The following is a 26,634-nucleotide window of genomic DNA, read 5'->3' as shown; positions in this document are numbered from 1 at the left end:
TCTCACTTGTGTTTTTGTCTTCACTTTATTCTTTACATTATTGTATTCCACTTGTACACTTTATGAGAGTATCATCAGTGTGTTAACATTTTATTGACTGCAAATTACAAATTGCAAGTATATGAAAGTTGTTTTTTGTTGTTTTTATTTTTTTGATGGAAGATCGTGATAAAAAATCGATATCGTGATTTCATGTTAAAAAATCGTGATACAACATTTTTGCCATATCGCCCACCCCTATTGTACATATACACAAAAGTATAGTTGTAATGCACAGCTGTACATTTTAAATTATAATAGCACATGTTTAAGAGATAGATAAGACATGGGTATGCACGTGTACACACAAACACGAACACACACACACTAAACACACACAAACTAAACTATCAACAAAAATACTGATAGACAAAGTACCGTTAAGATGATTACTACCTTAGTGGGGGACATCTGACCTCCACAATGTTGTTAGATGTGTGTACACACACACACACACACACACACACACACACACACACACACACACACACTCAAGCATTGGCATATTTTATCAACCACAAACAATCTAGACATTCTATACAGTGAACTTGCGAATTCAAACCCAAAGTTTTGGGTTAAATGTAAGCTGCATCACCTTTTTTGCAGTAACTTCTGCAGTTGTTGAGACCATGTCATGGCCGTTGTGGTCATTTGCAGCACACAACATACAGATGCACACCTGATCTGTGCGGCAAAACATCTCGAGTAGACGGCCATGATTAGGGCAGATCTTCTCTTGGAGGTTCACAGTTGCCTCAATGAGGTCATGCCTTTTGAAGGCAGGTGCTTTGTAGTGAGGTTGGACATGGGTCTCACAGAAAGATGCTAGACATACTAGACAGGATTTCACGGCCTTGAGCTTTATCTCTGCACAGAAATCACACTCCACGTCTCCTGGTTCAGCATAGGACAGTCCAGCAGAAGCACCCTCAGCCATCTTCATCTGGGCTATCAGCTCAGCCAAGACAGTACTTTTCTTCAGAGCAGGTCTTGGGCTGAACGTCTCTCTACACTGAGGACAGCTGTACACACCTGTCTGAGCTGTCTGATTCCAGCAGCCACTTATGCAGTTATGACAATAACTGTGTCCACATGGTATAGTGACCGGGTCCTTCAGTATATCTAGACACACTGGACACTGATAAAGATCATGAAGTGCTGCCTCAGCCATTTCACTTGACTTGCAGATTCAACAGGGATGTAGAATCTTCATACGATGGTGTTTCCTGGAGGAATTGTGAATTTTAAAACTTTACATTAGATTAGATAAGATGTTTTACAACACTTTTAATAGTAAAAGATGGGTCAGCTTTGCATTTACATCCCTATTCATTTCTCCACAAAATTAGATAGCCTTCTTCCTAGTAGGCCTATTGAAGTAGTTCTTCACTCATATGGAGCAGACAGCAGAAATTGCAAGTTTCTTTTATGGCTCAACCTGACAGTGATTGATCCAAAATACAAAATACAAATTTGTATTCCAAATATGGAATTGATATGAATAAAGTCACTTCCATTACACATTTTTTAGTTTCCACTAGGCTACTACAAACACAAACATAGGCCTATATTCATTGTTTATTAATCACATTTTTTTACAGTGTTACCAGAGTCAATGTAGCTGCAGTCTTTCACCCCTCACTACTTCCCAAATCACTCACAGAGCTGCCAAGTTCCCATTTTATTTATCATCTGAAATAATATTAATAGCCTTAGCCTGATAAACCAGACTAAATATGAGATTGGAGGTTTCGCAGGCAAAACATGTTGGCGTCCACTGGCGCTAGTTTACTAGCCTATGATCCTACTATTAAAATAAGATGCAGTGATGCAGTGCAGCTTCAAAGTTTGACAGCAGGATTATCAACGACAAGTGCACTGGTAGTCTACCAACATGATAGCCTATAATTTTTTTGTATCTTTTCAGTCACCAACAATAATCGAGAGTTCAGGCATCGTCACCTCGATAGGCTACCACCAATTTGTCAAATAGCCTACATTTTTTTCATTAATGTTTATGTCAACTTGTCATGATAGCCTATAAGCCGTCTCAGGTGATTGTGCACATTACCATTTCACGCACATTTGAATTAGCCTACATGTCAGAATTAAATTATCACTGAGAAAATCGACTTTGTTTGACGCATGTCCCTTAATGTGGCCGCTGCACAACCGTATCTCTTTCATTTCGTGAAGTATTCACAAAAAAAATAACTTTAATTTTTGTGGTGCATTCACGTTATTGCCCGTTTTTCGTGGTTGGGCAACGAAACGCTGCCTATTCATTTGAATTGCCCGACTGCTGCCTAGCGACCCACTAGTTTGACGCCCTTTCGGTACCATCACATGGTAATCAAACATTTCAAACAAGCAATTTAGGGTTAGGGTTAAGGTTAGGGTTAGGTTTAGGGTTAAGTAGGGTTAAGGTTAGGTTTAGGTTTAGGGTTAGGGTTAGGTTTAGGGTCATATGACATAAGGCGTAAGTACCGAAAGGGCGTCGAATTAGTGAGTCCCGAGTATATCAGCAGTGTTCTGTCAGCACCCGCTCCCCGCCCCTGCAGACGCTTGGATAACCATAGCAGCAGTGGGGCAATTCAATTTAATAGGCAGTGTTTCGTTGCCCAACCACGAAAAACGGGCAATAATGCACCACGAAAATTAAAGTTCTTTTTTTTTAATACTTCACGAAATGACAGAGATAGGGCTCCGCTGCAACGGAATGTCAAACATGAATGACAGGCGCGCAGAATTCTAATGGTTCCGAATCAGGAGCCATTGAGGGAACCCTGATACATTGACGTTGATTTTTGTAATGTCGTTTTGTTGTTACATTGTAGGCCTAGTTCACTTCTCCTAAGCAATTCTGCTGTGACTGACAACTAGCCTAATAATTCTGCGATATGCAAAAAAAAATCAAAAAAGTGACTTGAATGTTAATTGACGTTAATTTCAGCACGTTTCAGTTTCTGTTCCTGTAGGACACAGGCCTAGCCTTGCCTAATAAGCCTATTTTCACCGCTCCCCAGTCTGTCCATGGAAATAGGAAATCTATGAGACAGCCTTTAAATAAATTAGCCTACAACAATAGGGTGGCAAACGCAGACGTTAGTACTCCCTCAAGTTAAATGATTGTTAGGCCTATTATCAGCCTGTCATTCAAAACTATTTCAGAATCTTTGGCTATAGCCTAACTTCGGACACTGCAGTGCGTAAAATAGCCTATGCCATTCCCACTGAAACATGAACACTGAGGTGCACCATGACCTTCAGAACTAGACCTACATCTTCATGTGTTCGTGTGAGAAGTTCCCGATGTAAATGGCCAACACCAGTAAACATTGGCTACGGAAAACACATTTCCATTTAACGGTCAATTAATAAACAGTACAAATTAAAAACGGTCTACTTACGTTTTTCTGTCCTCCTGGACCCACTGATTAAGCGTTTTTGATAGCCTACGTGCAGCCTGAAATGAAACCGAAAGCATGAAAGCCTTTGACACTGCTGATCTATGGCCTGGGCTCATTTTTACCCACTTGGGAATGAGGTTATGTGCGCTTCCCATGGCAAGGCAGAGCACACACACATTTCCCAAACATTCACTCTCAATCCTGTTTTTGGTAACTTGACTGCTGGGCTGCAACTCAGGGCCCCAGACACAGCGGGGTAATGTGAGACACCGGGTAATGTGAGACATCCCCTACATCTCAGCATTGGAACAAATTTGTGATCATTTAACCACAATGTTTTCATCCCCCTCACATTCCCTAATTACCATGAAGAAACAATGGTTGTTAAGCTTTATTGAGCATGCTTTTTTCACAAAAAAGTGGGGGGGTTTTGCACATAAAAGTACAATTCCGCCCAGTACACATAATCAACTGTTCCGTCGAAGACAATAGATTCAGGTAGATAAAGTTATACTATGCATGTTCCTGCACTTCCAATACATGACACCATATAGCTGGCAAACATGTTATCCTTAATTCCTATGTCAATTATGACAGTCTATGAAATTTTGTCGTGAAATTTACTTTCCAGGGAGGCCCACAGCGACCTGCAGCCTTTGCCGGGCCATATTAATCCAGCCCTGATTGTAGGAAATGAAGTCAATTAATTACACCAGGGAGAAAACCATCGGCTAAAACACTCCTCACAAAGACGGGGCGTGTAGACACTGAGGTCACCAATGGGAAAAAAAGTGTCTTACCAGCCCCTACAATATCAGCTATGCAATGTCCCTTTGCAATAGTCACTTATTTTTTTATTAAAACTTTTCAAGCATCCCAAATCACACTGGGCCATGGACTTCTTTTTCAGCTCATATAGGCCTAAATGTTGAATAAAGTAAATCAACAACCACAACAAAACGATTGTTACACCTTTTATTTATTTATTTTTCTTAACATCTGTCACATTGTGACTGAATCTTGAATAGAATAAAATAGAATCTGATAGAAACATTCCTATACAGTACAGGCCAAAAGTGTGGACTCACCTTATCATATAATTATGTGCATAACAAAAACGTGAAAATATATTAAAAAAAATAAAAAATTAAACTATCAAAAAATGCCAAACAGTGACGTCAACACAGCAAAACTGAGCGCCCCACATGTTTCAACAAGCTTATTTTTCAGTATTTTCAAGTAAAAATACCCAGTCAGTCGAGTCAATTTGAATTGATACAAGCAATACAAGGCATATTTTCTTGATCTGATAATGGGTCACTTGGTCAGCATAGCTGGCAATCTAAGTGAAACAGTGATACAAAAAGTAAAAGTAAAAGTGAAAAACCCTGCCACAGATTCCCTCCAACACAGTTTTGACCTCTCCAAGTAACTGGCTATGACTCAATATCAGATCAAGAAAAAGTCTGTAAAATGCTTGTATTGGCAAGTGTTTAAAACTAGATTCTTGGTCTCAAAATTCTAGTTCTAGAATTAGAATTAGGACTTTAATGTTCAATTAGGATTGACATGATTGGCTGGGCATTTTTATTTGAAAATAGACAAAAATAAGCTTATTGAAATGTGTGGGGCCATCAGTTGTGCCATGTTGACGTCAGGTCGATAGACAGCTTTCATTGCTGTTGGACAGCAGCTAGAATTATATATTTTGGTAAGCACATAATTATCCATGTGTTCAAGCACAGTTTTGATGCCCTGCATCAAAATCCACAAAAATAAAAAGAATGCATAATTGAGAAGGTGAGTCCACACTTTTGGCCTGTACTGTATCACAATCAAAACACCAGATAGTAAAGCGATTTCAGGATTTATGACATCTGCTGTATACATTCAGACATATGTAGGCAACTGAACATTTCTTCATTTTGATGCAATACAGACATACATTATCTAACAAAACCCAAGGAACCAGACAACAAAATAAACACATTGTCTTGCAACCTCCCTCTCGAAGCCTCATAGGCTACAGTATCGGTAACACACTGTCAGACCAGTCCTTCAGCTCAGCGGTATCGTGCTGTGCCCCCCATACCCGAACTGTTGCACTATTGCCTGATTAGGAGGTGACGAGTTCGAGAACCGAAGGGGCGGACTACACATGAACACCAGTTATGCTGATTGCAACCAATACTAAATTATTTAATCAAATAGGCAAGTTGCCTCAACACCTGTGTCAATTTTCAGACAGTAAAAGTTCAAATTAAACCGTGGCACCATCAAAGGAATGCATTCTTGCAATTTGCCAATTAAATTGTTACTCATAGTAAGTGGGTCAGTCATTTCTTCATTCAATTCCTTTGGCTTTCAGTTCATCTTTCACTCTGTTGAGATAGTCATCATCTGGGTAGCCAAAGCTTTGAAAAGAAGCAGAATAAGCATTAGTGGAGAGACTGACACTGGTATTACTTTTACTATTAGGGCTGTAACGATATTGTATCGCACCAAGAAATCACAATAAGCAGTTACGACACTGTATCGACGTGCAAGAAAGCAGTATCGTGATACTAGGATGATAAATAGGGCAAAATAGGGCCTACATTCAGAACATTCTCATAGTATACCTTTGCCTGCCTGGAAACCCAGACAATGATATGAAATGTATAGTCTGGGATCAGTCCATAGGCAAAGTTAAAGCCAGTGGTTGGAATAAACAGCTGTCATTCAAACTGCTGCAGTAATACCGGTAGGTTGATTACAATAGGCACTGGAAGTCAGTCATTCATGTCAAGCCCACCCGAATGGACTCATTACACAGATTAAGGAAAAAAAATGTGTGGACCATATTAATACCAATTTTTGTCATACCTCTGTGGTCCCCCACTGGTGGAGGTTTTGTGGTGGACATCATTCCATGTGACACAGTCATCCTGGCCACTGGTACGTGAAGTTCCTACAGTAAATATCAACTTCTGGTCAAATGCTCTCTTCAAAAGTGCAAGGACCTCTCTCCCTTCGTTGTTGTCTGGCAAGTAAGCCGTTCTATGTGCACCCTGGAATGGCCGTCCAGGCTTGGGGTGTCTGCTCTGAAAAACAAAGAAAAGATAATATTAGAGTATTGGACAGAAAATAGCGTTCTGAAATATTTTATTGAGGAATTTAATTGGTAGTGAAATTAGCCAAATTATGGAAGAGCCAGAAAAGAACACCTCTTCTTACCGACTGAGTGCCACTGGGAATGTTATAGTCAATGACAATGGTGTTACACCGTTTAAAGCCTGGAAGAGTATATTTGTCTATGCGGTGAGTCATCGTTCCAAATGGCTGGTCTCCCTCAATTTTTCCAAACACCTTTTTGCAAACTGGGCAGGTGGCGCCCAAACTTTCCACAGACTGTCTGAGACAGTCTTTACAAAAGCCATGACCACAGGACAGCTTCTCTTTATCAGTGAACACATCCATGCAAATGGGGCAGTTCTCTTCTTCTGCAGGTCCACCACCATCTTTCCCTGCAATATGCGCTCTTGGGTCATCGTGTCGTGCTTCTCCTGAACCTCCCCTTTTCTCCCCATCTCCCGACATTCTGTATCCACCACTTTCCATTCCTCTGGCTTCTCCTGGTTTCTGCCCATTGCCTTCAAAGAAACTGTTACTTGGACTATCCACTGAACATCCCTGTTGTCTTCTGTCTCTTTCGTGGCTTTCATATCCCCAATCTGCTCCTCTTTGTTGTCCAAAACCATCTAGATGTACTCCTCCAAATGCTGTGTCCTTTACCCACTTGTCATCTTTATAGCCCACAGCTATTCCTGATTCTGAGCCCAGAGTGAATGGTCCCATGAACTTTGCAGTTGTTTGCTCATACCCAATCATTTCCTTGTGTTGTGGGTCAAAGGCAGATCCATGAAGTTTCTCCTCTATCTCACTTATAGCAAAGCACAGGTGATCTCGCAAGCCAACCAATTCCCAAGCACCATCAGAGGATATCTCATCCATGACTGCTAGAGATGGGTGCTGTTTCTTGACGTCATCCAGGTGTTTTTTTACACAATCTTCCTGATTGTGAGATTTGTTTTGCAAAGGGCAGCTCATCACACTCATGACAACCTTCTGATAGAGGGACATCAATGCCCTAAGGGCGTTCATCTCTAGATAAGCTATCTGAACGCCTGTAGTAGACCTGGCACGGACAGTTACATTACCGTGGATAGTTGTCTCTTGGATGTCCACAGCAAATTTATTCTTGATGTCCTTCATTTGCTTCTCAAATGCTTTCTTCATGAGCTCCCAATGTATGTGACTAATGCATAACCCATTGGTCTTGAGAGGGTCCTTGATGTCCATCTCGATGTCTTTTGGTCCGCCCCATCTAGATCCTGCAGGGAGATTGTTGTTTGGTAATGGATCCAAAGGTCTTCCCTCAGATCTCTTCGGGTTTGACTCATCCAGGCTGGTAGTAGGGTTCCATTGTTTCTGGACCGTGTTGACACTAGCACGTGGCCCTATTAAGCTCCAGGTCCCAGAAGACATTTGCAGCGTGAGTTTGGGATCCAGGGACACAAAGTTCTTCACTGACTCATAGCCACCTGGCACAGGAACACTGATAATGTCTGTAGCATGTGTCTGGAAGAGGTCGGTAAATTCCTGAGAAGCAGCGACACATGCCTGGGTGTTAGTTGCATCAGCCTCTTCAAATGAGATCCAGACATCAGTTTTGATGTTCACGCCATTGTTCTTTTCAATGCGTTTTATTTCCTTGCTCTGTAAATTATTCAAGTGCCAGTACTGAAACACGGGCACTCTCAAAGGCGCTGCACTGGTGTCCATGAGATCATTGGAGGCAGTCAAATTGCTGGTGGCTGTCACTGGCTTCCCAAGAGCTTCATTAAGTTCCTTGTGGAATTGTGCTACATCTTCAAATGACCCATCTATTTGGAGAGTATGACTGTCTCTTCTATATTGTGGAAATTTCCTCAGGAGTTCTTTTTGATGCTTCGGATCATATTTCCGCAGGTCCAATTTCGCCGTCACAGCCATTGGGATCTGTCAATAGCAGGATGCTTCAATTAGATGTTTGCTTTTCATAATTAATACCCCTTTAATTTGAAAGGTCCTCTTATTCATGCATACCTCTTGTGATGATTGTGCCTCGTCTGGCTTTTGCTGCGTATACTTTTGTTGATGTGTGTCCATAAAGGCAGGGCCATGTGGTGCTGGGAGTGCTTCTTTAAAATGCACTGTCACCTCTCCAGTGCCTTTGAAGTTCAATGTTGCTGACTTTAGCTCTAGCAGAGCATGTTTGGCTGCAATGGAATCATACAGTAGCATGGTTGGAAAACATTTTTTTCAATTACATTTCAAAAGTTTAACATTCTAACTAAGAAACTCAAAATTGCATGTCCACTCACCTGCTGAAGGGCTCACAGTCATGTTGGCTGAAAAATAGGCATCCAAAAAGCAGAGATTCTTAATTTCATATCTTTGCTGAATGTATTCATTTGTCGTGTTGAATAAAGTCTGCAGGGAGGTCTGCAGGTTCTTTCCCCATTTCAAGGGGGGTTTCTTATCTGGCCAGTCCACTTGTACATGGAGTTTAGCTATATCTGGTGAATCCTGTGTTTTTAATGCCTGCAATGGGAAAATTATATTGTTTTCAGTCACATAATGCAATAATAAAAACAAAATTCTAGAGGAGAACTGTGTTTATAATGTCATAACATCCACATTTTGCTTAAAGAGCAGCATTCCCCAAGACACTCTAAATTCACAAAAAAAAGGGGTTCTGCGCGCTTCTGTTTTTACATCTGGTGCATCAACGGGAGGGAGGCAGGTAATCTTGAACGAAGAGAAGACACCGGAGCAGCTCAGATGGGATGCTTTTTCTTTTTAATTCAAGTGCACAACACGTTAGTCCCTAACATGTTGTGCACTTGAATTAAAAAGAAAAAGCATCCCATCTGAGCTGCTCCGGTGTCTTCTCTTCGTTCAACACTCTAAATTCATTTTGCGGATTGTAACTTCGGATTTTTAACACTGTATATCAGAAGAAAAATTGACAACCAATATGTGAATGTCCATTGCATGAACATGTTAACACTAAATGAAAACAAATAGGGTCAAAACACACTTCCTGCCATGTAAGACAGGTTCACTGTAATCTGTAGGTAATGGTCATTTTCGCAATGCAATAAACACACAGTATGTCCAGTGAACAGTCTAGAAGCATTACGTTTTTCTAACCTTTTCATCCTGTTCAACCTGGGGAGGCAGAGTTGTGTGCTTCCGTGATATAGTTGAGACACTCTCCTCTTGTCTGGCAGCAGGTACATCAGAATTACTTACTGCAGTTGACAGCTGTAATACATATTACCCCATATATTTAAAGACTCAATCATGGCATGATACATAGCAGGAGCAACATCAGGTACAAGTTTGAAAATCAGTGTTAGTAAGTTTTCCAGTAAGTGTTCCAGTCCACCTTGTTTCCTGCTCTTGAAGTGAAACAGTAAGTGAGATTGTTAAGGTCTTTACATAACTGTACAGTACACTTAGTTAGCATACATTTTAATCAAACGTGACAAGTTATTTTGGATACAGAGTATTGGGTACAATCCTTGAAACAATGCCAAGCCAGGTCTCTTGTTGAAGCATGGAAGAGGGTAACCACATTCTGCCTATAGTTTGTGGAATTTGAATTTAAAGGTGAACTGTGTCTAATGGTGGCCAGAGTAGGAATTACAACTATGCTGCTCATTGAAACTGTGTATTGCCAAAAGTTTTTTTTTCCATTTGCATTCACATTCACATTTACTAAATAATAAACTAATATTTACTAGTATGACCAAGGTATAGTACATTTTGCAGCTAAAAATGTCTATTTCTAGAAATTCAAAATTGTGGACCATGGAGAAGATTCTCCTTTTTATGGATGAAAAATGCTAATTTTAACAGTCATCAGAGACGTGCGGTCAGGGTAGGCAGGGTAGGCAGTGCCTACCCTGGGATAAATGTCTTAAAAATAAAAACTAACACGTGTTTTAAAAAATATTCTTCAGAGTTCACATACACAACAATAACATTGATTCAGCATAAATTATGAGCTGTTTAAAGTACAGTATACGCAGGACAACGATCAAAAACCTAAGTAATCGCACGAAGCAAAGCGCTCAGGCTTGGGCAGGTTGCCGTGGCAACGCGCAGTCCCGGCTGGTAGCAGAGACAGGCTGCTGGTAGCCTGTGAAGCTTTCGAATGCCAGCCAGGCAGCCCGGTAAGGCTCGCTTTTCCTCTGCCTAGCCTGCCTTCAGTGCTGTCAATGTAGAAGTTTGCGCATGCGTATTAAGTTGTCACATAGCTTGTCAATGGGACTAAAAGCAGAGCCTTTAGACTGTGGCGGGAGTATGTGAGCCAATCACAGCGCCCAAAATGAAAAATTGTTACAATTCAGGTAGTAGCCAATTTCTGCCTACAGGCAGCTATGATAGCAACAACTAGCAAGGCAAGGCTTGTTCAAATCTCTAGCCGTATCGGAAAGAAAACATGGCAGTCTTTGGCTTTTTGTCTTTATTATTTTAAAAAAATGCCGAGAAGTAGCAAGAAAGACGGTTCAAGTGACAGACAGCTGAGCCGTTTGCAATCGCTGCATTGTGGAAATATTCAACATCAGATGGGTAGCAGCTTCAAGTAGTTTGAATACACTGGGACAAAATGTCTTCATCATGTCAACCACCCCAGGCTTTTAATGGAACTAGCTTGCATGAAAAACACAGCCTACTTGTGATTCTGCTTTAAGGTAAGATTCATCTAATTATTATGCTGTGGGTAGCCTTTTAACATGAACATGCTCAAGTTTTTTCGTGGTGCCTTTTGTTGTCACTTGTTTGTCAGGGTGTTGACATTGAAGATTGGTTGTGCGGTGGTGGACATGAATAGACCGTGTGTGTGTTATTATGGACGCGAGATTGTTTTTTGAGCGTACGACATGACTTCATTTCCCTAATTTATTATGATGATGACTACGCGATGCGTGAGTTGTGTGGAGCCTGTTAGCAAGTGCAGCTGCGTTCTTTTGAAGTGCGCGGTGTGCGAGATCAACGTGGAACAGGACGATTGACTGGGGATGGTTTCTCGGAGTGCTTCCGCACTCACAAATTGACTTAATTTGAAACACCTTGCACAACCGTAGCTGAAGTGTTTGAGAATACTATCACGCACAAGAATGAGTCTCAGAAGTGGTTTCGTTGGTTTACTCGATACTGTCTGAATGCACGGGTCATGTTTGCAAGCAACCCGCCCCCTTGCCTACTTTCCTTCTTGTCTGTGAGTGTTTGATTAGCAGCACAAAACGCGGCAGTGAAGCAGGAGCTGTTACCTAGGTTGGTTTATTGCTAAATGTAAATCGTTTTCCCCTCACATGCTATGGTGTGATTCACAGTTGGTGAACTAGACATTTTATCTTCAAAAGTAGGCTACACTGTGCCACCCTCCATCCATGTGAAACACCCTGGCATTTGCAACAGAATAAACAGAAGAGCAACAAAATCAACTGCTAAAGCCAAAAGTTAAAGCTTTTCCCCCAAAATGTTGTGATGTTGTAGCTTTCTAAATTATTATTGTAAAATGTAGGCCTACAGGTCCTTAAAGGTGTACAAAGTATGGGTCCTGGAGCTAATTTGGCAATTTGGCAAAACAAATAATAGCTGGCCTTTTCAAGAAATTGAAATTATGTTTTCACTTATTGTTTCAGATTTAGGTCTACTGACAATGTCCAAATATCTAAATAGTGTAGCCTATTTACTTATTTAGTTATTAGAGCTGTGGTGGTTAAGCACTGATGGCATCTTATAGCCTACTTTATATTTACAGTATTTAGAGAAACATACTAATTTGTTGCACATTAAAGACCATATCAGCATGTTTATGTGAATAGGCCTATTTGCCTATCCAAGCCATACCTTGTGGCATAAGGCCCCTCTCTCTCTCACACACACACACACACACACACACACACACACACGCACACGCACACGCACACGCACACGCACACGCACACACACACACACACGTTACATTTCAGATCTGCATGAAAGGGGACTATTTGTTCAAAGTTTTTAGTCTTTTGTAAAAGTTTTTAGCTGATAGTGACTCTCCAGATTTGGTTAAAATGCAGGAAATTGCATCTAAGAAATACATTTTTTTCTGGGGGAGGACCGAACCCACCGTTAAAATATATATATATATATTCTATATTTACTGCCTACCCTACCATACCCTTCACTGCACGTCACTGACAGTCATAATGAATAGCATTTGATGCTGGTGGTAAGTATTTGTGGAAAAGGTAACATTTGTGAATGGGCAGCATGATTCTGGAAATAAACTACTAAAAACCACCACCAGTAACAGCTTCCCTAGATCTTACTCCAGTCTGCTCAATTGTTTTTTCCCCATTCAAATACTACTTGATATAGTTTGATCAACATCAGGTCGCTGAACTAAAAACAATATTCATCTGGGCGCTCTAATTGTAATGTATCTAATTGAGACTCACAAGTTAAAGACATCCAAAGCATTTTTTAAGACAAAGAAAACAACTATGGTTAACGTACCTCAGTGGATTGAATTTGGTTATTTTGTTCACCCAGTATAGGTGTCTCACGGCATGCAATGGCTGTGGTTGAGTGTAAAGATACAGAATAGGTCACGAAATGATTCTAAAACTAAAACGGTTTGGAAAGAACACGGTGACTTGATTTTGTGCTTACCCAGGTTTTGATTCCAGCACTTTGCTGTTGAGATGTGTATACAGATGATGGGCCACCAGGGGTGGGTTGTGTGGTAATGGCTGCCACTCCCATGCCCTGAGGGAAAGGTAAAACAAAACAGATATACGAGAACACAATATTTACAAACCAGCACACCTCTCTTACACACACACACACACACCCTAGGGAACTGTTCCATGTGACTGCACCTTACCTGCACTCTCAGATCTCCACTACCAAGAACTGCTTGCACTATGAGACTTACGCCTCCAACTATGCTGCTAAAATGTTGCTACTTGACCACTGAACTACAATGAACTATGCTGGACTGCACTGTGTGTAGAACAGCACAATTTTGACTTTTTGTATTCTACTATTGGACTGGATCTGCACTACCCCACAAGAACACACACACACGGACGCACGCGCACACACACACAACACCTACGGTACTGCACCATGAGACTGCGCCACCTCAGTCCTCCACTAACAAGAACTGTTGTTGCCCCCCCTCCCCTGAAGAAAGAACCACATTACTTTTTCCCTTCGAAATATGTGACTTTGCACATTCCTGCACTAACTCACTTGAACAATAAGACAATACAACATGCTGATTACAATGCTGCTGCTCCAATCTACTGCTTTTTTATATAACTATTATTATTATCACTGTTACTATTACTACTTTCACTGTTATTATTGTCTTATTTTTGTAATATCTACATTCTATATTTATCTTATCTTTCTGGCTACATGTTACATGTTAAATGTTCATGTTCAATGTTAAATGTTCATTTGTACTGTACTTATTATTAATCACTTATTGTTACCTGTTCATCACTGTTACATGTCCTGTTTTGCACTTTATGTCAGTCTGTAAAATGTCAGTCCTGTGTATGTCTATGTCTTGGCATGGTATAGAGAGAAAACGTAATTTAATTTTCCTTGTATGACTTGTGCATATGAAGAAAGTGACAATAAAAGCTGACTTGACTTGACATTGTTTCTGTTTGATTAAAGGAAGCATTCAATTAGAAATAGAATAGAATAGAATATAATAGAAAATCCAGACCAACCTGGACCGACTTATATTCTCCGGAAACAGACACATTGGCCACATCTTTATACATGTCCACATCCTGTTTCAGTGGGAGAGAGGCAGGAGTTAGTTATGAGATAATGGTAGGAGTAAGTGGTGATAACTTCCTGAATGTGATTTCAAATTATTGTTACATAATATAAAGCACTGCCCTCTTTGTGCAGTTAGCTCTTATGCAGCGTCTTTTCCACATGTCCAGAGGACTTACTATAATACAATAGCTTGGTTTTTGTGCCTTACTGGGTGTGACACAATAAATACTTTGTACATGCACACATTTGCATTGAGATTGGCCAGACATACAGTAGCTCCTTGTCAGCTATAGTTTCATGATTTAAAAAAATAATCAAGATGTATGTCCATGTGCAAACCATTTATCTTTTCCTTACCATTCCATCTTGCCCCATAGGCTGGGGCATATCTTGAGGTGTGTCCTCTTGCTGAGGTCCTACTGCTGGAGTCTGAATCGAAATGTATGTTAATGTGCAAATATTTGTTCTTCTCCTTACCATTTTATCCTGTCCCATAGATTGCTGTGTATCTGGAGCTCTGTATGCATCATGCGGAGGTCCTTCTGCTGAAGTCTGAAACTGGTTTGGATGACCCTTTTAGGAAAAAGAGAATTTGGTTGGTAAATTATAGTGATGAATCTGTAACATGTTCAAATTCATTACCTACATACCAGGGGTACTCAATTAAAAGTCCCCGAGGGCCAATTTTTCAAAATTCCTCCCAATAAAGGGCCGGGCCGGGCCGGGCCGACACGACCCACCCCCCCCCACCCCCCCCAAAAAATAAATAAATAAAATAAAATAAAACATGATAAGTCCTTTGTAAACACAATACACACGCACTCACACCCACAGCAGATATTTAGTTTCTAGTGACAAGATGGGAGAACATTTCTCTCATAAAGGGCCTGCATTGTGGGGTGAGGTGCCTGCCTTGCTCTCATTGCCACCCACCCTTCAGTATTTTTTTTAAATGACATAAGATTATCTGTTAGCCTATATTTGCAGACTACGTTCATAAAGATTTATTTCTTAGAGAGAAAACCAATAAGCCTGAAGATAACACTTTTCAAACACATGTTGCTATGACTTTGTTTATGCAGCTCTCACATGCATAATGAGAATCAGAGGCAATAATGGACCCAACAAAGAGGACACATAGATAGGAGAACACCAGGTTTTGTCAACAAGAAAATGGCACATTTTTTGATGCCATGTTAATTCTAAATGCAAAAGCCAATAATAAATTGTCAAGTTGCTCATAACTTTGTTTGCAGTCTTATGAGGGTCTTTGCATTCCAAACGAACTATTTGGGGACTGTTTAAAAGTGTGAAAAGTTTATTAAGCAATTCGTTTTTAATAGGCTACCAATAGTTAGCTGCCAGCAGAGTTCAAACACAGTTTGCCTTCATTTGTGTTAGCAACTAGCTACAGCTACTGCTAAACCAATTCGAAGTCCTAACACACTGTTTGCAATCAAATGTGGACCATTACTTTCAAAAACGATACATAGAGAACTTTGTGAATAATTTATTTACAGGCTCTGATACAGTCCTTCCCTTGTAGTCTACCTCACAACCTCTAATGCCAGCGTCGTAGGTGCTTCTGTCCGGAGCCTGCAGTGACTGACACAAAGAGGGAGAAACTGCCTGAGGGGGCGGGGAACGGCACGCTTCTTCATTGCGTCTGTGGCGCGATTTCAAAATAAGAGCCGACAGCGCGATCGGACCAAAAAAAAAAAAAAACAATTTTTTTTAAAAAAATTTTTTTTTAAATTTTTCAAAATTATTCGAGAGCCAAAAATAGATGCCCCGCGAGCCACAAATGGCTCGCGAGCTGCTATTTGAGTATGGGGGCTATATACTGTACCCACAAATTCACACAACCCTAGGAGGGCTAGAGGGCCATTTAGTCCACGGGCCAGGTGAGATGTCGGTACCACTCAGAGGGGCAAAGGTTGCTGATATTTTTTGAAAAGATACATGTCAGAAGTTAACATTTTTGTATGATAACCCTTCTGGAAGTACAGCCAAGTTAGGGTTATCAGCCGTAACACTCCCCCCATCAAAAATAAAGGTTTTTAAGATGGGTGCCTGTCTTTCTACTGGCCCTTGTTTAAGACATATAGGGATGGTTAATTTTGTTATGTGTGGTATCGTTGCGAAGGGGAGACTCTGAGCTTTCATCCGACACCTTTCGAGAACATTTTGGTTAAGTATAGCCCTCCCTGCAGCTCTTCAAACATTTACTCAGACACATTTTTTTCCATTTTCGCCGATATCATCTCTTGTCTTTTCATACTGTGGCATCAGGGAGCATCAGAGAGACCTATTTTAAACTCTAAAATACTGTCTCGAGTATCAGGAATCTGAAAATGTATCCTTTCACTATGTTATCCCATTGTTAGGGGGTGATTTTCAGTCTTGTATCAGGCATGCCACTTTTTTGTTGCTGTTTTTTTGTGTGCTAATGTCTTGTATAGTCAAGAGGCAAGGCCTTTTTGAGACATTCTGCAGTTGGTTATCATAGCTTGTTATATATCATCAGGGAAGCCGACAGGGGGGGGGGACAAAGGGATGTCTTATCCCGGGCCCAGGGAGAGAGGGGGCCCAGAATTGGATCCTCATTACATTGTATATATTGAATTTGGGGCCCTTTCAGATGTCTTTGTCCCGGGCCCAGTCAAGGCTGTCAGCGGCCCTGTATATCATAAGAAAGCTTGGATTGTATAGTATACAGATATGACCATGTATTTGCATAGTAACCTATTTGCATAGCAACGGTTGCCAATTTGTTGTTATGACTGAAACTTAATTATATGTCCAAAATACCTCAAGACGTTTCAACCTTGAAGATGAATTTGAGTGGTAACCGTAATATATCTGACTCCCACTCCACTTTTCTTTTTTACACCGCATTGTACATGACCCCACACTACTCTATCTATGGCCAGACAAAGCTCCTTGTCAGCTATAGTTTCATGATTTAAAAAAATAATCAAGATGTATGTCCATGTGCAAACCATTTATCTTTTCCTTACCATTCCATCTTGCCCCATAGGCTGGGGCATATCTTGAGGTGTGTCCTCTTGCTGAGGTCCTACTGCTGGAGTCTGAAACTGGTCTGGAATCCCCTTTTAGGAAAGAGAAGTTGGTCAGTCAGTCATAGTGATGGATCTGTAACATGTTCAAATTCAATACCTATATACTGTACCCACAAATTCACACAACCCTAGGAGGGCTAAAGGGCCATTTACATTTTTATCATTGATAAATCATGTGATCTTAATTCTGACATACATATATGTCATTTATCCCAATGTTAATTTTATCGCAACGTCTTACATGGGAAGAATTTACCCTGCAAGATCTTTGACCAACAGCAAACTATGTTAAACACATGAAGACGTAGGAATTGGTCTTTGGATCACAGGGTTGGAAGTTTATATCCCCCCAACCTCTACCTACACCTCCAATCATAACTGAAGTGCTCTTGAGCAAGGCACCTAACACCACTTTGGTCTATGTACTGTAACCAGTGCCCTGAGAAGCTGGTTAAGTAGTAGACCAATCTAATTGCAGTAGTAGACTGCAATCTAATTATTAGATTCTAATAGAAGAGCCTGGAGCCCTCATTTTCTTAACTAAATGATGTCTGCAGGTAGCCTGATTATAATGACAAATCTCCTCGAGAGTTGGTCTGACCAAGAGCATAACAACTAGCGTTCTTAAAAGGCATGGTTGACCCACCTCCCTTGGTTTGATACTGGTCCAGGGCAGAAAAGACTGAGTCAAAGTTTGAACCAAACATTTTCTTAGTTCCAATAGAACGTCTCTGCTTAAACCACGTCACTGCTTTGAACACGGCTCTACCCAGGATCGTTGGAGATGCCGGAAGTTTATTGGTTCCCAACAAAGTGGGTGGAGTTCCCCTGCCAGGGGGAACTCAGATTGTACCTGAACAACCTCTTTTTCTAAGCAAGTGTAGCAGAGCTGAAGGTGTTGCGTCACTGCGAGGGTAGTCTGCAGGTATCTTTTTAGCAGATTGACCACCTCCGTTAGGTTAACTAAGTCTGGTTCATCACTTAAGCATGTTCTTAGTACTTTGTATACCCCCCTGCTACTTTGGATAAAAGTGTGAGCTATTGTGATGTATAAGTAACTGCCATGAGTATTTGCTTTGTAATCTTATCCTTGAACATTGTGTGTGATGCACTACTGAGAAGGCTTTGTGTAGTGGTCAGACTACCATCATCAATGCAAGGTCTTGTTAAAAATGAATGCATAACTGAATGGACATTAATCTTGTGACATTGCAGACGCTTATCGAAGCAATGGCACAGCAAAAACAGGCTATAGTCAAAGATAAAGGCTGAAACTACACCATGCCCTAGTTGCCCTTCACACAGGCAAATGCCCTGTGTCCTCTCCTTGCAATAAACTAATCACACATTCCTGATTGAGCGAGTTATATGGCTTAATGAGCACCTCGTAGCAAAAAATATTACCGGAATTTGTTCAACCTTTGTTTGGTGTTCTAACAACAGACAAAGTGAGGTCATGTGGCAAACTTTCACACATAAAAAAACTGGCACATGACATGCCCCTGGAGGTTCCTTTAGCTAGTGGAACAACCATTTTCTTAATTTGATTACACGTTTATCATGGATGTGAGGCAAGAGCTGTGTAGGCCTACGTAGTGTACTTACTTGGGCTACTCAATTTCATTTTCATTTTCTTGAAACGCTCTAATACTTACATTGTTTCCAGCTGGCTGATAATCCATGGCTTCTTCTTGGTCATCCATTTTCACTCTCGTCCACCCTGTGAAAAAGATGAACATTAGGAGCACATTGTGTCATGATGAAGAAATGGGTGTGTATTACTGTAAGATTTAAACAATATTGCATTGTGCCCATTGTTCATCTGCCTACTGGAGGAAGTCCAAAGGATTTTGGAAGCACCAGTGGTTCACATGCCCAAAAGATCATGCTACACGTGACGTCGGTAAATGCAATAACCAGTGAAGGAAAATCACTTTAGTGTAAGTAACTAGGCGAAGTGACAAGGCCACAAACCCAGAGAAAAAAATAATCACTACAGTTCGCATGGACTCTGAACTGACCCTAAGTGAGCCTGCTTAGTCGCTGAATCATAGAGGAAATCTGGCTCCGAGTCATGTCTTACCGTTCGCATTATTGTGCTAGATAGTGTGACAACAGAACATCGTTGTTGCACCATAAAACAATTCAGAAAGTTAAGCACAACGTTTGAGAAAATTGTTAAGACTACTCACTGTCACGTCGCTGATCTATCAGTCGTTCGCCTACGTAATTCTGGGCAGACTAGCCACGGTTTGTGAGGCTAGGCTTCGTTGAAAACGAAACCAAAAGGATCTGCAGCACTGTCCTGATATCATTCGATCAAGGACGCCGCCCATTGGCCCGTTTTTGACAATGTCAAAATACCCCACCCGTCTTCTGTTTTGACAACACACAGTAGGTGCGATCGAGATGTGTTAACGCATGCATGCGCATTTAGACAGCAATGCACCCTGGATGGAAAATGCTGCATGACGGTTAGATTTCCTGTCAAACTTCGAATTTTCGTCGACGTTGCGTTGACGAGGTGACATGTCACATGGTGTAAAACTATCGCGGGATGAATGCGGCTGCAGTCAGATCTTGCAACCTCTGCAGTTGCTTATCCCCTTCAACGCTCGTCGGCGGACTGCCTCCGAGGTCACGCGCCCATGAACTGGTTGGTCAACAACTCACTCACGTGTGTATATGGGTCTTGTCTCACACCTCTACACAAGTTTGCGCAGGTCCCCACTTCAGCTCCTCCTCACTGCCTGTCCCCCCACTCCTCACACGTGATGTGTTAAGGCCAAAACATACCAAGGCGGAACGGAACGGTCGCAGGACGGACGCGGTCTTTCTGCTTAGTTTTGTCCGGCGTGCTTTTCTCTGCCTTGCACACTGACAGCGTCGGCGTGCGCGGCCAGTCCTGTTCAAAACCCTCCCCACAGCTAAAGCTAGCATGCTACTTTGCCATTCATTTGAATGAGACACCGCCGGTTGCCGGCGTGAAAAATACGCTGGAGTTCTATTTTCCAAATGCAGCGCGGCGCGGAGCCGGCTCCCGCGCCGCTGACGCCCGACTACCGCTGGTTGGTGTGTAAGGACAGATAGGTTTCAATGTATTTTCACAGACGCCGGTAAAAAACGCGGCCGTTCCGCGACGCTTTACCGCCTTGTTGTGTAAGACCCCTTAGTAGAGCAAACCGTGCGAGCTCATCGTCTCGTTCATATTTGTGGCCGACTGCAAATGCGCTGTATTTAATTACACCCACATCGTGACAACAAGTTCTCGCTCACCTGACTTTTGCAACATCGACGCTCGCAACAAAGTCGTACGGGGCTAGTAGTCTACCTCGCTCGCGTGCAAGCCAAATATGCAGGATCATCTTCTCCATACCATGCACCTTCATTTTTATTTTATTGCTCGCTGTAAGACCAACTACTGAATTCTTCCATCACAGTGTGAGCATGACACAAAACAAACATGGTTCTCTTCTCTGTCCTCAAATCATTTTGCATCTGTTCCAGACTAGTTAAATATATATTTCCATTTCACTGGTCAAAAATGCAGCTGTGGAAATGGGATAGGCTATTCACTTCATTTGCACTTCAGCATTTGTTTTGCAATGACAAGTCAAGGGAACATACATAACTTCAATGAATTTAATGTAAACAAAAGATAATTAGGGCTAATGCCAAATACCCATTCACACCTCTTTTAAATAAAACAATTAAAAAAAAAAGATTTTCCCACAGGATACAGACATGCACATATAGAGATGAGGTACCTGGCCTTTACCTTACTGGACATAAAGTGCCATTTTGAAAGTGTGTTTGTTTAATCACAATTTACTGTGGTCAATATAATATAGGCCTAATATAATATAATATAATATAATATAATCAGGGGTGAAAGTAGTTTTCATGTCTTACCAGTGCTATTTTGTACAAGTCTTCCAAACAACCGCCTTTCCAATGCAAACATCAGAAAGAGCGCAAACAAAATACAGTGCGCTACAGATCTACAGTAGCCTATATCACTGCATGACTATTTTCGTAACTTCAAGCTATTCTCTTCATAGGACACTTGTCTCAAATGGCATGGTGTGGTTGTATGTTTTCTACTTCAATAGAATTTTCAAATGTGGGTTTTTGGCCAGCATTAACCCTATTCTCTTACAGGTACTGCGCATCTGCTGTAAATGTTATACCGGTGTTACGATCCTGCCTACTTTCACCAATGAATATAATATAGCCTCTTTAGCTCAGTAAAGAGTTCCACATGTGGGATTCCACCTTGAACACCTGCCACAAAAGGTCTGTGATGTCTGCGCACACCACTGGCATAGGCTATAAATACAAACATGACATTCTGGAAAATCTTGTTTGAAAGATAACACTAACGAGGAAGTGTTTTGTTAACCCCTTCAGGCCACAATTGAGTTGAACAGTTTGATAGTTTGATTGTCTTCATTTTGTAGGCCTATAACCAATTTAGCGGACAAAGTCTTCACACGGATCACTTTTCCCTCAGGATGAGCTGAAGCTTTCAATAGTGCAGTGCAAACACAGTGCACTTTTGCATATTTTAACACAAATCAAACACAGAGATTTGGGCCAAACCATTACCAATGTCATGATGTACATAACAACATATAATTATAACAACATATAATGGAAATGAATAGAGTTCAGGTTTTAAGTTATCTACTCGATGCCTTTTGCCTTCAGTTCCTCCTTGACCTTCTTAATGTAGTCTGGGTCGGGGTAGCCAGAGCTGTGAACAAAACAAAAGGAGTGTTAGAGATGATTCTCAGATCACACTATCTGGTGTGGGGTAAAGCTACTGTATTACTGTTTTTGCAATACTACCTGTTGGAGCTTGTCATAAAACATGTTAACATCCTCCAGTGTTCCCTGTATGCACAGATTGTGCGGTCCCGAGCTGTACGTCTTGAACTTCTTCATAACTTCAGCCTGCACTTGGGGGCTAAAATTCTGCACATCAACCACTGCATTCACCTTTATCGGAATCTAAAGAGAAGAGTGAATGAATGCAAAATCAATTTCAACACAATTAATTGAATACATGTTTTAGTAAGAATATTTTTCTCAGGCCTACTTGTAAAGCCGTTTGACCGTTCTTCATGGCATCAGTCGACTTGTTCATTTGGGCAGCACTACTGTAAAAGTCCACAACAGCTGTTTGCTTCAAGTCCTTGAAGGTCAGATGGGACGATTTCTTGGTCAGTATTTTGGAAAGGGCTGTACATGTAAGGAAGATGACAACTTTTACTTGCATTGAAAAAAATGTAAATACAAAGCCACATATAATATACTGTGTGTGTGTGTGTGTGTGTATATATATATGGCCTATATAAGGCTTTTGTCTGTATTGGATAGCGAACAATGAACATCATGATAGGTCGAGGGTGGGAGACAGGGTAGGGTTTGGAAATTATACAGTGCATACGCATGTTGTGCCACTTCTCCCCCAACCAGGGCCGCTGACAGCTTTTGCTGGGCCCAGGGCAAAGTCATCTGAAAGGGCCCCCAGGCATCCAATACATACAATGTAATGAAAACCCAATTCTGGGCCCCGTCTCTTCCTGGGCAAGGGACAACTGATCCCCTTGAGGATGAATTTAATTGAAGACAACCCCTCTCCTTTACTTGGTGGTTTTGCATAACGTCACAGACCCCTAGGCTAGAAATCATTCATGATTACCTGCGAAAGGCGTTAGCTGCACCTCTGCGCAACCTGGGGTTTCCAATGGTTGAAGTCTGTGGATGTTGCACCTGACATTGATTTCGTTGAGCAGAGTTTTGTTCATCCACGTCTGAAGCGCTTTTTGAAGCATAGGCGCCCACCTTTGCGGTAGGCCTACCTCTGGCCAGTGCAGTCTGATGTAAAAGGAACCCAAGTCCGGAGGTGCACTGGGTAGAACTGCTGGCAAATCTGGATTGTCATCTGACAAATACAAATTCTGTAAAGAAGCATTATGTTATTAGATTCGACACTCGACAGAGGCGTTTTGGGTAACACTTAAAGCCCATATCTACAGCGCATTATAAGCGCATTTATATTAAAATTATATTATTATTTATATATAAATTATAATGTGCATTACAACGTATTATGACTACATTCATAATGCTTCATGATGCTTTATATTGACATTTATGAATAATCATGAATCTAGCTTATAATGCTTTATAAATCCAAGGGTGTCATGAGTGCTCATGACTGGCTACAGGCTGCCTGATGGGGCTTAGTACATTATGCTACTGTATACCCTTCTATACAAAGACCTGGATGATGAACTGTCATAAGGGCTCATAAGATGCTATGTACCATGTGGGACAATTCGCCAATTTGTGCTCTAAGTAAAGTGAAGTTCATATGGATGCATCTATAATGCACTGTAGCCTATAATGCACATCTATAATGTATCATAAATGCACTGTAAGCCCCATCATGCACCCTGTAGTTTATATCTAGTCACAAGCAGTCTAACACCCTTGGATTAAATAAAGCATTATAAGCTAGATTCATGATAATTACTGTTAACATAAAACATAATGGGTGTAGTCGTAATGCGTTTTTATATATATATATATATATATATATATATATATATATAAAAACGCATTACGACTATATATATAAAAATAATTGCATTATAATTTGATATAAATGCGCTCATAAGATATGACTTCATAGAAAGTCTTACTGCGTTTTGCTTCAATTTTGACATTTAGGGATAGGCTACTGTAGGTTTGGCTCTGAATATCGCCATTCGTTCATCTTTTTGTTGCTACAACCACTTCGTGGACTACTTACGTCGTACACCTCGTCCGAAATTGCGAATTCCATGTTCGTGTACGCGTTCAGTTTGAAAAAGAAAAAAAAAGGCCCACGGCACAAACAGTCCCAAGCTTAGACCAGGGAATCGAAAACGAAAGTAGTGTGATCTGACCAGTCATTCAACACGTGACCGGCAGGCTATGATGCAAGGTGAACAGCTGTTCAGTAGGCTGTGGCCTACGCTGAGCTGTAGGCCAATCGAAGTGGTTATTTTTCACACAAATGTTGTAAACTGCAGTTTATGGCAATAAAGGCGTAGCCTAATGCATTTCCCCCCAGTTGATTTCGAGTCCAGGTCAATCAGAGTTCCCACTCAAAGTCAGATTACTATGACTTTTACATCTCCCTGACAATAAAGTAGAATGTCCATAACCTCCCTTAAAAGGAAATAAATACCCAAGATCCTAATCAGATTTTTAAAAGGGTCAATTTGTGATGGCCAGTCTTTCAAGTTCAAGTTTTAACTTGACCTAAAAGGGGCAATTAAATGTGCAGCAAGACAACAGCACAGGACAGATCAAATATTTCAAAAAGCCATTTCCAGCCACCCCTTTGATTTTTTTTTTGCATTCTAGATGCACAATTTTAGAGAAGCAAACCAGGACGCATTGGACAAATTTCCATGATATTCCTTGACTGTACATGTAGGCTACAGGCAAAATGAACAAATTCCATGACTGGAAAAACCTCTATTGTATTTTGTTGATATTCCAGGATTTCCATGACCAGTGGGAACGCTGTCCATGCATTCACTTCCTAAACTGCAGTAACGAGTAATATAGCATAACCGTTGTGAAATGCAGTGCAAGTTATTTCTTCATAACATAGGGCCATCGAATACTTCACTAGTGACCGCTGAGCCAAGAACCTGGCTCAGTAGTACTCCTCTAATAGAAGAGCCTTGGGTGCTGATTTTCTGAACTAAACATTTATGTATTAGGATTACCACTCCCTATAGTTTATCTTAGTTACTCTAGGCCTACTGTTACTTAGCCATGTTTATCACTTAAACATGGTCTTGGAATAAACTGCTGATCAGAGGTGGAAAAACTGAAGCCTGCCATTCGTTTTCCTTCTGCCCGTGCTCTCAACACAGGCCATTTCCCCAATTAGCAGGGATGTGGTAATTAGGATCAGCTGGTTCATTGAATTGCTGAACAAAATTGCAGCAGGAGTTTTTATTTTGTTGTCATGTTTCTGGACTGTGTTGACACTAGCACGTGGCCCTATTAAACTCCATTTCCCAGAAGACATTTGGAGCATGAGTTTGGGATCCAGGGACACAAAGGTCTTCACTGACTCATAGCCACCTGGCACAGGAACACTGATAATCTCTGTGGCATTTGCCTGGAAAAGGTCGGTAAATTCCTGAGAAGCAGCGGCACATGCCTGGGTGTTAGTTGCACCAGCCTCTTCAAATGAGACGCAGACATCCGTTTTGATTTTCACTCCATTGTTCTCTTGGATGCGTTCAATCTCCTTGCTCTGTAAATTATTCAAGTGCCAGTACTGAAACACGGGTACTATCAAAGTCGGTGCACTGGTCTCCATAGGAGCTGTGTGATCGCTGGTGGCTGTCACTGGTTTTCTAAGAGCTTCATTAAATTCCTTGTGGAACTGCCCTACCTCTTCATATGTCCCATCTATTTGGAGAGTATGACTTCCGGTTATATATTTTGGAAATCTTATCAGGAGTTCTTTTTGTTGCTTAGCATCATATCTATGCAGGTCCACATTCGCTCTGACAGCCATTGGGATCTGTCAAAAGCAGAATGCTTCAATCAGATGTTTGCTTTTTATAATGAATGACACTGGGATCTGAAATGCCATCTAAATCATAAATACCTCTTGTGATAATCGTGTCTCTTCCACCTTTCTCTGTGAATACTTTTGCTGAGGTGTGTCAACCAAGGCAGGGCTATGGGATGCCAGGAGGGCTTCTTTAAAATAAACAGTCACCTCTCCAAGGCCTTTGAAGTTCAATTTTGTTGACTTTAGCTCTAGCAGAGCTTGTTGGGCTGCAATGAAATGACACAGTGACATGGTCAGAAAACATTATTCACTTACATTGTAAACATTGTAAATAAGAAAGCAAAATGACATTTTCTCTCACCTTCTGGAGGGCTTACGGTTATGTGGGCTGAACTATCCAAAGTACGGAGATTCTGAATTTCATATGATTTGTATTTGGGTGTCGTATTGAATAAAGTCTGCAAGGTGATACGTAGGTTCTTTTCCCATTTCAAGGGAGGTTCTTTGTCTTCCCAGTCTATTTGTACATGTATGTCTGCGACATCCTTTGAAGCCTGTGTTGTCTGCAGTGAGAAAATTTAATTGAGAATGTTTGATCATCACTTTCAGTTAT

The 26,634-nt window shown here is 41.1% G+C and overlaps 3 protein-coding genes across 4 annotated transcripts in view; all 3 read right to left on the bottom strand.

Annotated features, from left to right (window-relative positions):
* LOC134463478 (uncharacterized) overlaps positions 1-13,330 on the bottom strand; it is a 28,059-nt gene extending 14,729 nt beyond the window's left edge. The window contains exons 1-8 of the mRNA XM_063216674.1: positions 13,209-13,330; positions 13,053-13,114; positions 9,687-9,800; positions 8,855-9,074; positions 8,577-8,749; positions 6,666-8,489; positions 6,315-6,532; positions 5,800-5,863 (exon numbers count right to left, since the gene is read on the bottom strand). Coding sequence (XP_063072744.1) covers positions 5,800-5,863; positions 6,315-6,532; positions 6,666-8,489; positions 8,577-8,749; positions 8,855-8,876 — 2,301 coding nt within the window. The 5' untranslated portion in view covers positions 8,877-9,074; positions 9,687-9,800; positions 13,053-13,114; positions 13,209-13,330. The remainder of the gene's footprint in view (positions 1-5,799; positions 5,864-6,314; positions 6,533-6,665; positions 8,490-8,576; positions 8,750-8,854; positions 9,075-9,686; positions 9,801-13,052; positions 13,115-13,208) is intronic.
* LOC134462686 (E3 ubiquitin-protein ligase TRIM47-like) lies at positions 584-3,531 on the bottom strand. The gene is made up of 2 exons (XM_063215830.1): positions 3,450-3,531; positions 584-1,265 (listed from the first exon to the last, which is right to left on the bottom strand). The coding sequence occupies exon 2, from the start codon at positions 1,208-1,210 to the stop codon at positions 596-598; it is 615 nt and encodes a 204-aa protein (XP_063071900.1). The 5' UTR covers positions 1,211-1,265; positions 3,450-3,531; the 3' UTR covers positions 584-595.
* A 7,776-nt stretch (positions 13,331-21,106) lies between the features above and the next one.
* Positions 21,107-26,020, bottom strand: LOC134463342 (uncharacterized). 2 transcript variants are annotated; one of them, XM_063216551.1, is made up of 5 exons: positions 25,659-26,020; positions 23,130-23,388; positions 22,524-22,666; positions 22,274-22,435; positions 21,107-22,178 (listed from the first exon to the last, which is right to left on the bottom strand). In XM_063216551.1, exons 1-5 carry the CDS (start codon positions 25,818-25,820, stop codon positions 22,149-22,151), a joined length of 756 nt encoding a protein of 251 aa, XP_063072621.1. In that variant the 5' UTR covers positions 25,821-26,020; the 3' UTR covers positions 21,107-22,148. The 2 variants fall into 2 exon arrangements, with proteins under 2 accessions (XP_063072621.1, XP_063072622.1); XM_063216552.1 differs by lacking the exon at positions 25,659-26,020 and adding an exon at positions 24,246-24,829.
* Positions 26,021-26,634: the final 614 nt, after the last annotated feature.

The sequence above is a fragment of the Engraulis encrasicolus genome, chromosome 14 (genome assembly GCF_034702125.1).
Source record: "Engraulis encrasicolus isolate BLACKSEA-1 chromosome 14, IST_EnEncr_1.0, whole genome shotgun sequence".
Taxonomy (NCBI): domain Eukaryota; kingdom Metazoa; phylum Chordata; class Actinopteri; order Clupeiformes; family Engraulidae; genus Engraulis; species Engraulis encrasicolus.
Note: the sequence above shows the minus strand (reverse complement) of the source record. Positions and strands in the feature narration are given on the sequence as shown.

Bases quoted from the DNA above. Each gene is read 5' to 3' on its own strand.
- LOC134462686 (XM_063215830.1), bottom strand. From the start codon at position 1,210: ATGGCTGAGGCAGCACTTCATGATCTTTATCAGTGTCCAGTGTGTCTA.
- LOC134463342 (XM_063216551.1), bottom strand. From the start codon at position 25,820: ATGGAGACCAGTGCACCGACTTTGATAGTACCCGTGTTTCAGTACTGG. The intron at 23,389-25,658 runs GCATGTGCCGCT...GCTTCTTTACAG, and splicing joins CTGGTGCAACTAACACCCAG to AATTTGTATTTGTCAGATGA. The intron at 22,179-22,273 runs GTAGTATTGCAA...TTTTGTTCACAG, and splicing joins TTTATGACAAGCTCCAACAG to CTCTGGCTACCCCGACCCAG.